The 10,969-nt window shown below is 40.6% G+C and overlaps 1 protein-coding gene across 10 annotated transcripts in view; it reads left to right on the forward strand.

The window, feature by feature from the left end:
- Window positions 1-10,969, forward strand: part of PEX2 (peroxisomal biogenesis factor 2) — a 67,599-nt gene that overhangs the window by 4,935 nt on the left and 51,695 nt on the right. For 2 of the 10 annotated variants that reach the window (XM_014853739.3, XM_044765905.2), the window contains 2 exons: window positions 6,737-6,880; window positions 8,199-10,072. In XM_014853739.3, coding sequence (XP_014709225.1) covers window positions 8,216-9,133 — 918 coding nt within the window. In that variant the 5' untranslated portion in view covers window positions 6,737-6,880; window positions 8,199-8,215 and the 3' untranslated portion in view covers window positions 9,134-10,072. Of the gene's footprint in view, window positions 1-6,736; window positions 6,881-8,198; window positions 10,073-10,969 lie in introns of those variants that run through there. The other 8 variants (XM_044765906.2, XM_044765907.2, XR_011493111.1 and 5 more) reach the window with 7 other exon arrangements.

A 10,969-nucleotide genomic window follows, 5' to 3' on the forward strand; every position in this document is an offset into this window, starting at 1 on the left:
GTCACAGTGTTCTAATGGGTCTCAGCCATAGCTTTTTCACTTTTGCTCGTGTTAGAAATGTGTTCTGGGAATCAGTGTCCTGTTAAATCCCTCTTTGATGCATGTCCCATTTATTAGTATTGATTTCAATACAATGGACAGTAAATCTATCTGACTACACAAAGGAAATAAAATAGTAGGGTGTAGGTTCAAAGCTTAAGATCTCCAGTTATAGAACTTTATCCACATCACCTCATGATATGAAATGTTGGTTTAAATTTTTTAAAAACCTAAAAGGAAAAAAATGAATATATGGGCTCATCCATTTTGATTGCTAGAAGCTTTAGGATAGTGTGGCAGCAGCATGGTCGTACTAAAAATTGGTTGATTATTATGGATCTAGAAAAGGACAGCCTGGCAGGGGCTGCATGGAGGGGTTTGCTACCTTAGAGATTACTGGGGAATCACATGTTTCTGCTGACAAAGTTTACAGGACTGTAAATTTAAATGTAAAAATTTTGTGGGCAGCATGCATTGACAAATATGCCTAATGGTAATACATCTCGTATGGAGAGTCTCGGAGCAGGTCAATAATAATGTGTATATTGATAGCAGCAATGTAGGAGATGTTACTTGGTATTATAGCTAAAAATCCATGTTATTCCTTTAATCATAATTACATTAATATTGACAGGCCCTTGACAATACCCACATTATTATTGAATAGATTTCTGTCAATAACATGTTTTTAAATAAAATATATTCATTCATAATTTGTACTATACTCAATAAAAGCTCTGAGTACGTCCTGAAAGATCCTTCCCTCTTTAGTGAGATCCAGTCATTTGTTTTAGTTTTGGAATGTGATATAGATGACAAAGTTTTATTTGGGAGGATGAAAAGCATAAAAGGAAAGCCGTGAGTTATTTAAGGGATAAGGTTATGTATGGCTGCTCTTACTCAACGAATTTTCAGGGTTTTTTTTTTTCTGTGAAAGAAAAGCAGTGTGACATGTCTAGTGATAAAATGTCAGCAGGAGACCTTTTTAGTTGTTTTTAGTGCTAGATCATTTTGTCTTAAACATATTTATGTGACAAGTTAATCACACTAACCCTAGTAGATGCTCTACTTTTTATCCGGTCTTGATTTTGCCTTAAATATCTTCTTCTTATAGTCTTAACTTAGTAGTATCTTTTGGTAAACGCTAATATTATTTACTGCCAATTGTACTTCTACTTAATTATTTTTATAAGTCTCTTTGCATGGCCATAAATGGTTTCCTCCTGGCTCAGTCTTTTAGAATCTTAAAGTAGTACTCTATAGTTTGGGGAGTGGAGAGGAAGAGGGTAATAGGATTGTGTATTAAAAGAATGAGATTTCATGGCAGAATAGAAAAAAGGGTTGCCTATTTTTGGCATTCTAGAAAAATCAATTTGAATTGAATCTGATGGTGTTTGTTTCAATTCAAAACAATCCCAACTTTTAAAAAAACATTAGCTTGTATTTTCTTTTAACTATTCAAGTTTGAGCCTACTTTTGTGAAACTGGATACTAACCTACAAGAAGCAATGATATGAGGATTGTTAAAACTTACTTAAATTCTTGAAAGTAAAGTAGAAATAGAGTGGCCAATAGTTGAGCGTGGATGGCAATCAATGTAAGAGTCGGGAAAGTACTGGTTTACCAAAAGAGTTGGGGATTTTTGATTTGAAAATGTGAGGACACCATAATCTTCTTTTTAATTTTCATAGTTCTCAATGAAGCAAGTTAAATTACTTTGACTTTTTCAGGAAGTTATTAGCACCTTAGTTAAGGCCCTTAAATTGTCTCAGGAGTCCTGTAACTGGGTCTCCTTGAACTGGAGTTTTTCTTTTCTTCAGTCTTATTGAACTCTGCCATCAGATTAATCTTTTAAAATGTATGTCCTTTTATGTCTTTTCTATTTAGTGATTATTCATTCCTAAAAAATCAGTGCAGTTTCCTTAAAACCGGGTCTTTTTACAGTAGGTTGACTCTTCAACCAGTCTCTCCTGCCAACACGTTCTACTCTAGTCTAGCAGATGACTTGTTTCTTTGCTCCAGATAAAAAGCACAACCACTTTGATGGGAATTAGATAACCAAGGACGCAGCTCGTGTTGGCACCCGTCCCCATATCTCCCGGAAAGACTATGGCTTGCGCATTTCTGGGATTCGCACAGTCTGTTCCTTTGCCTTCAATGCCATTTTTCTCTTTTTCTCCCTGAGGAGTTTTGTGATCCTTTATAGTCTTTTCACATTTTGAGATCCATTCTTTGCTTCAGAGATCAATGACTGGTCCTGATTATAGTAGCATCCTTTTTCTTTAAAAATGCTTGAATAATAGAAAGTTAACTGAGGGTTAAGTATTTGGATTGAAGCCCTGGTACCCAGAGAATGCCTGGCATTTGGTAGGCACTCAATAAATATTAGTTAAATTGAGTTGCCATTTGTCAGAGAATTAGAATTCATTAAAACACAAACTTCTTATGTTATATTAGAGAATATGTCCTTTAAAGGCATTTATGGTGTTTTCTCTATACTCTGCTTATTTGGGGCAGATGTTATTGTACAGCAGTGGAGGGGAAGAAGTTCCATTATCCGATTAATTGAACTTCAGGTTATTTCGATTTCATCAGTTTCTTCCACTCGTGGGCACTGCCCTTCTCTAAAGCCAGCATTCTAGAATAACTACCTGCCAGAATGGGAGAAGGGGAAAGGAGAAGGAACTGAATGTAGTGTGTTGGTAAAGAACCAAGGTGAGATGCTCATCTTGGCCTGCCTGTACCGTGCCCTGTTCAGTGAAGCAGCCTAGAGTCAGATATTATCACTGTGCGTTCCTGAGGTTTCTTTGCTTCCAGATAAAAGGCCCAACCATGTCGATGGGGGTTAAGTAACCAAGGGAGCAGGTCATGCTCGACCCATCCCCACTCCATCGTCTCCTTTCGGATGAGATGCAGGTTAAGAGTATGATGACTTCCACTGAACCATGTCTCTGCCCTTCCCGCCTGGCCCCCATGCATGCACACATAATGGTGATATCATGTTTACTGTTTAACTGCCACAATTATATTTTAATGGTGTAGTCAATATTTCCTGGAAAAAAATTCTTTTGCCACAGGTTCATTGAGGCATTAGTATAAGTAATAATGGAGATTTCAGTCTTTTGAAATGAGATTTGCCAAAATCAGCCAGCAGTCTTTTTCTTCTCGTGCCCATCCCTAGCCAAAGCAGCAACAATATAATAATAATACTGCTTTCCAGTTTCCAAACCACTTTCATAACATAATCTGGTTTAATCTCAACAACTTTGTAAAGTGGCTGTTATTTTCAACTTTTTGTAGAATCTGAGGCTAATGACATTTTTAAGATCACATAGCAAGTAAGTGACAAAGCTGGAACTTGAGCCCAGGGCTGATTGATTTTAAATCTGCTTTTTCCACTCAATGGCAGTGCCTAAGTAGGAATGTAGAGCATAGGAGGGGTATTCCACTTTAACGAACTAGGGTGTGTAATGGACAGTGTCTGCTCTGCTTACGACTAAAAGTCACAAAATTAGTAAAATGTTGGAAAATAAAACCTAAAACAAAAAATAGAGGGACAAATTATTCATCTGGAAGAGTAAAGGCTGAAGAGTTTAATAACAGTCTTTTAGTGTAGTAAAGAGTGTTACATAGGGAGGCAATCGGGCCCAGCTGTTCCTAATCTACACTGAGGCCAGGCCTGGGGAGAACAAGAGGAAAGACAAAAATGTTAAACTATAACAGAAGGGATAAGAAAGAATTTTTTGATAATAAGGATTGTTAAATACTGGATTGGTTAGAGAACGTGCTAAGTCTCCTTTTCTGGCAGCTATTAAAAATTCCTGTCTTGACTGAATGTTCTTAAGTATGATTCCTCCAGAAACGAGGCGTTTGAAATAGATGATTCCTCTGGAAAATCACTCCCTCTGACCGGTTTCTCACTCAATGTAAGTAAGGAACCTGAGGAAGAGAGAGCTTCCCTCACCATCCCGTTCATGTAGATGCTCTCAAAATATTCAGTCAGTACATTGATTAGCCGCCAAACTACTCATTCCATTGCTTATAGAGTCAACAAACGTTTCATTGGGCAGCTTCTACAAACGCATCTTTGTGGTAGATTCTGTAAGAGTAATAAGATATTCATCAGCCACAATCTGGAGCTGAGTGTGACCCGAGTATTTAAAGATACATAAATTGGCACAACTGGCCCTCCAACACAAGCCATATATTTCATCATAACTGAATAAAAGAAACATCCATCCAGTCCAATATTGGGAGTGGGGAGGGGCAAAGAGAAGAGACTCGTAGTGTTGGACTTAATATTGATGTTGCGTACAGTCAGAGCTTTGTGACAGTACTTTGGCAGTAAGAGAGCTTCCTTTATCTTGCCGGCCACAGAATATGAAATCTGGGGAAGATGCAGAGTTGTAGACACTGTTACAGTAGAAGTGTTCCATATACCATATTCTTATGAATGATTGTAGAATTTTGTATGAGGGAAACTGAGGCAGGTCACTTTGTAGGTGGCAGGTGCTTTGAGAAATAAGTATAAGGCACTTTTCTGTAACTAGTTTACAGAAAAGTTAGGGAAAGAGATGTATTCACATGACTGAAATCACAGTACAAATGTTGGAGGGCGCAAGTGGGTGGCACAGACAGTTGCTGTCAGAGTTAAAGATGCTTGTAATGGCAGTTGGGGATAGTTATGAAGATTTCATGGAGAATGTTGAAATAAAGTGGAATATGAAGGGCAGATAGTTGAGGGCAGTGGGCCTAGTTGGTAGGGAAAGTAAGTGTGTTAGGTACCTGAGAAAAGGCATAGAGGCAGAAGTGAAGGATTGTCTGGGATTAGAGGCCCACTGGTGAATAATGGGTTATCCAGTTACAGAGAGGGAGACAGAGTCAGGCTAGGTTAGGTCTGAGAAGTTTGTACTTTACCCCAGGGATAACAGTGAGGTAAAAAAAAGGTGATTTGGTGAGTGTGGGCAAATAATTTTGTAGATTTTGGCTTGTTTATGAGGTTTTAAAAATAATGTTTTGGGGGAGGTTTTGTTAATTAGAGAAAATTTGTAAACTGCAGAAAAAATGAGAAAAATAATCTTATTCATTGATGATTTTTTTGTGTGAATTTTGGAATTCTTTTCCTATTGTAATAGTTTGGAAATTTTATGTATTGTCTTCGAGATCCTGCGATACCATCTGCCTCTTATTGCCCTAGTTGCCTACCTCCTTGCAGACCTTGGTTGGTATCCTTAAGTGAGAGTCAGGACTAGTCTTTGTCTCTGCATCCCACGCACCTAGCAGGGCTGGGATGTATGGATGCTCATAAAGTTTGTGGACTCCATGAACGGTCTCTAAACTCACAAGGACTCCTTAATGGAAGAGGGAAAGCCTGAGTCAGCGCAAGATTTGTAACAGCCTCTAGATACAGGGATGAGAACTAACCAGAAATGAGTGGGAGGGCTGGCACGCAGTGTTGAGCTGTTTGGGTAATAGATACACCAAAAAGACCATGAGTTTTGCTTTGAAATGTTCTAGCCCAGTAGTTCTCAACATTACCAGGGAACTTGTTACGAATGCAGATTCTCGGCTCCCATTCCAAGCCTATTGAATCAGAATCTCTAGAACTGAGACACTGCAGTCTAACAGGTCCTCCAGGAGATGGTGGAGGACACTCAAGTTTGAAAACCACTGGACTAGAGCAGTGAGCCTGCAGGACTGTGGTGTTGAAGAGCACAGCGTGGAAATATCAAAAGCCCAAAGGTTTATGTGATATCAGTGAACATAACCAATGAAATGCCATCGTAGCTGGAGTAGGAAAACTGTAAGAATAAGATTATTTTGTTACAAAGAAGGTTGAAAGTTTTGGACAAGAGCTACCTGTCTTGTTTCGATCACTGCCTTCCTGATCTTAGCGTTTAAGTAGACCAAGTACATAGAGGCCAGGAAAGGGGAAGAACAGAGTGCTAAGGGACTAGCTGGAAGAGGCAGCTAACTCAATTGTGGAGAGTCAGGAGGAAGCGATGCCTAAGCCAGTACTTAAAGATTTAGTATGAGGGCCGCCCCGGGGCTGAGTGGATAAGTTCACACGCTCTGCTTTGGCAGCTCAGGGTTTTGCAGGTTCAGATCCTGGGCATGGATATGGCATCACTCATCAGGCCATGCTCAGGCGGTGTCCCACATGCCACAACTAGAAGGGCCCACAACTAAAATATACAACTGTGTACGGGGGGGATTTGGGGAGAAAAAGCCAAAAAAAAGATCGGCAACAGTTGTTAGCTCAGGTGCCAATCTTTAAAAAAAAAAAAAATTTAGTATGAGGTTTTTCAGTTAAAGAATGAGAGCAGACTGTTCCAGGTGGAGAGAACACACAGCAGATGTCCACCAGTGAACTAGAGAAGGGGGCGCTTTATGACTAGAGGCCAAAGCATTAGGAATAAAAGCAAGCTGTGGGTAGGTGTGAAGAAGCTTGTGTTTTAAAAGGATTGCAGTGTGGGAAATGCACTGAAGGAGGCAAGAGGTAAGATAGACCAGTTAGATGTAATCCAGGGGAGAGATGAGAGCAGCCTGAAGTGAGGAAAAGGCTTGAAAGGGGGATGATAGAGTAATGAATGGGTTAGAAAAATATTTTGGACAAAGAACAGACCTTGGGGACTGATTAGATTTGGAGAGAGGGAAAAGGGAACTCTGTCCTCACCCCCTCCTTTCTTTCCTGTAGCTCCTGGCTGGTCTGAGGCAAGGATTTCACAGAAGAACTTGCAGCAGAAATCCCCACTGCCATCGCTAAAGGCTGGCAACGCTTGAGGGAGCCACGGGAAAGGGGAAAAGGTGACATCCCCCAGAAGGCGGTGGGCGTGTGTGGGTGAGAAGCATTTCTGTCATGTGTCTGCTGTGAGAGGAAAAGAGCACTAAACAACCTGTTATTTAATAGTCGTTTTTATTTCTTCCACTTGAGCTTGTTGAGCGTGTCGTCTTCTGCCACATTATCTAGGTCATCCCAATTTCAAGTACAATTTTATTTTAGAATGCATTTTTCAGTCCTTTTAACTTCTAACAAATTACATTTAACATCTTCTTAGTAAAAATCATAAAATAGCAGAATTTGAAAAGACTTTAGAGTCCATTTTGTCTCCAGCCCTTAGTTTTGTGAGTGAAGAAACCAAGGCCGAGATTAGGTGAAATGACTTGTTGGGATCACAGCTGCCACACTGAGGTGGCACTGAGCTTCAGCAGGTCCCTCCCCCTCCCTCTGTCACTCCGTGTCCTTTCTGTTCCTGCATCCTGGATTTGCCAGTCCATTAATAAGATGTAAACCATCTAAGCTGGTCTATATACCCGACAACAGCAGCCACTGGGTGTTTTCATCACATTGGCCTGCATATAATAGGCATTTAATAAATGCATTTTGCACGAGTCAGTCATACCTAGCTAACCATTAATCAGCTTTTTCTATTTCATTTTAAAAGGTTTTTGTCCCTTTAGCACCTATTTGTTTCCTTAGTGCATTTATGAAATTATCTAATTATATATTTTTACATCCGAGTTTTCTTGTCTTAGAAAACTATGATGTGTACCTTTCTAGTACCTTAATAATGACATTTCTGCATTCATGTTGCTTTGTGCTAGTATTTTGTTCTCCTAACTTCATTTCCAGATATAAAACGTATTTGAGAAAGATTAAATGACTTGTTGAAAATATACCTTTGCAGTCAGTAGAAGTGCTGGAAATTAAACTGAGGTCCTGACTTACCATCCATTGCGATGTTCCACATGGTTCATCGTATTTATTAAGTTCGAATATTTCTCCATTAGTCATGTGATTATTCAGCCTTATCACTCTTAGCTTCAAGATTTTACATCTCCCGCTAAAATATCTCACCAGGAAGGATTACTTAGAGGTACATTTGTGAAAATAGGGTGCAACTTACTAAAACCTGTTCTTCTTTTGTTGAGGAGGGCCAACAAAGGATAGGAAAGAAAAGAAAGATGTAAGGGAGGAGAGAGAGAGAAGATAGAGAAAGAATTTCAAGTAACAAGTGACTATTCACTGTGCCATTTGACACTGCTGAAAGGCCATCTTCTCTGTGTCCTGTGTCATTTGTGTATCAGAGTTTTCCAAGTGTAAACCGAGCAGACAGTACAACTGTTAGATGATGCCTCTTAATTCTACTTTTTCCTAGAGACCTTCCGGGAAGGCATGGCTTCCAGAGAGGAGGGGACGAAGAGGACCAGCAGGGTGCTAAGAATCAGTCAGTTGGATGCGCTTGAACTCAACAAGGCCCTGGAGCAGCTCGTGTGGTCCCAGTTCACTCAGTGCTTTCACGGATTCAAGCCCGGCCTGTTAGCCCGCTTCGAACCGGAGGTGAAAGCATTCCTGTGGCTTTTCTTGTGGAGATTCACCATCTACTCCAAAAATGCCACTGTGGGACAGTCGGTTTTGAATATTCAGTACAAAAACGATTTTTCCCCGAACCCGAGATATCAGCCACCTAGTCGGAATCAAAAGCTCTGGTATGCTGTCTGTACGATTGGTGGGAAGTGGCTGGAAGAACGATGCTATGACTTGTTTCGAAACCCTCATTTAGCCTCATTCAGGAAAGCCAAGCAGTGTGTGAATTTTATGGTTGGACTTTTGAAATTAGGTGGGTTGATGAATTTCTTGATTTTCCTTCAGAGAGGCAAGTTTGCAACTTTGACGGAACGTCTGCTAGGCATTCGTTCTGTATTTTGCAAGCCCCAAAACATACGTGAAGTCGGCTTTGAGTATATGAATAGGGAACTTCTGTGGCATGGTTTTGCTGAGTTCCTGATTTTTCTCTTACCGCTCATCAATATCCAAAAGTTGAAGGCCAAGTTATCTTCGTGGTGTATCCCTCTCACTGGTGCTCCTAATGGTGACAGTACGTTAGCCACCAGCGGCAGACAGTGTTCTCTGTGTGGAGAGTGGCCCACCATGCCTCACACCATAGGGTGTGAGCACATCTTCTGTTACTACTGCGTGAAGAGTAGTTTCTTATATGACATGTACTTCACGTGTCCTAAGTGTGGCACAGAGGTACACAGTCTGCAGCCACTGAAGTCAGGAATCGAGATGTCAGAAGTGAATGCTCTTTAGAAACTAAACTTGTTTCCTCTGAGGAAAACTGTATTATGTTTATTAGTCATCCCAAGTATGCCATTTAAGTGTCTCTCAGGAGGGCGTGTGCTTCTCAGCCACGGGCTTCTGTTCCTTTCCAGGCATGACTAAATTCTAATCACTGGAAACCACATGCTTCTAAAAATATTATGTAAACAATAATGTTTTATTTTTTTAAAATATCATTGCCTTCACTTTGGATTGTCAAGAATAATGGACAGTTCTTGTCAGATGGCTACCATGAGTGGCTCCTTCATTTTGCTACTTCCTGGAAAGAGGTTGGACTCTAAAAATAAAAGAATTTGGAGACTCTAGGGAGAGTGTGCATTTATTTTCAGAGAAGGCATTCTAACTTTATAGGCAGGTAACATCAGATAACAGCATTAAGATTTGCTGGCCCAGTTGTGGCTTTTCTCTGAAGCCAATTTTTAAGGGGTTCGGTCAGCCTCATTCTCAGGCAAAATGATGGCCGCCCGAAGCTCAAGACATGTTCTACCAGCTTTCTGATCTCACTAGAATGAGAGCTTCTTGCCTGATTTTTGCAGCAAAGTCCAGGAGCTGGCTGTCATTGGTCTGCCTGGGATTATGTGAACATTCCTGAACCAGCATGGAAAAATACTGCTTCCAGTTGCCTAAATGTGGGTGACTCCCTTATGTATACCACATGAACCTCAGGGAGGAGAGAAGGCCATTCACCACAGGAAACTGAGGTACTGCTATGGGAATGTTGGATGCTGAACGGGTAAAAACAGTAGATCCCTACTCGAGTCTGCATTTACCTTCTTCATACCCAAAGTCTCCATGCAGTCCTTCATTTTACCAGTAAGCTCATTTGGTAAGCGCATTAATAGGTAACTGAATGGTTGTCTTAGATTGCTAATTGAAATTTAAAAGATTAAATAAATAAGGTCAATGAGATTTTGTTGTACCAGCAATTTTGTTATATTGTGTAGATAGTGAATTCTGAGAAGTGCCCATATTGTCTAATTTTAACACAAAAACGCAGTACTTTACATATATGCTAACTAACAGAGTTATCAATATTATAGTAGTTTTATTTTTTTCCCACAGATCCTACTGGCACTTAGTACAATATATGTTTTTTTAAAATTTTTCATTTTTATTTAATGTCTGCCACTCCCACTAAGCGATAACCCCCATGAGGTCAGAGACTATGACAGTTTTGCTCATCACTGGATAACCAGAGCCCACCTCTTAGTTCCAATGTACCAGTAGAGACATTGTGTTAGCCAAAGGACTAAACCTGACTCACAGATTGGGTTCTGCGGAAGCAGATGTTGAAAGGGGTTTGAGTGCAAGATACCCATTAGGGATCCACACCTGTGAAAGGAAATGGCAAAGTAGGAGTGGGCAAAAGAAATAAAATTGTAATGCAGGCCTGATGGCCTCGGCCCACTTGGAGAGAGCTCTGGAGCTAGTCTTGTCTGTCAGTGTCCTGGATTGGGCCAAAGTAGTCAAGCCTTTCTACCTACACCTGTCAGTCACGGGATGTGAGCTGATCTGGAAAGGGCATGACCTCAGGCACGGCAGCTCTCTGCTCCTGAGGCCAACCCTGAAGGAGCTGAAAGCTGGAGGCAGCCTGCTGACCCTGTTCTCCACAGCTGGGCAACAAGTCCATTCTTGAAGGAGGAGCGGGGTGGTCCTCGTAGTGTGTCCCACATCTAATACTGTCTTTCCATTGGTTTTCTTTATAGTTCCCCTTTTTTTGTTTTTCTTGCTTGTGAAGATGACAGGTAGTGTTCAACTTCTAGTCAGTGGGTTTATGACTGACTTGTACACTCAAGTGCTGCCTCA

Source organism: Equus asinus, chromosome 12, assembly GCF_041296235.1.
Source record: "Equus asinus isolate D_3611 breed Donkey chromosome 12, EquAss-T2T_v2, whole genome shotgun sequence".
NCBI lineage: Eukaryota > Metazoa > Chordata > Mammalia > Perissodactyla > Equidae > Equus > Equus asinus.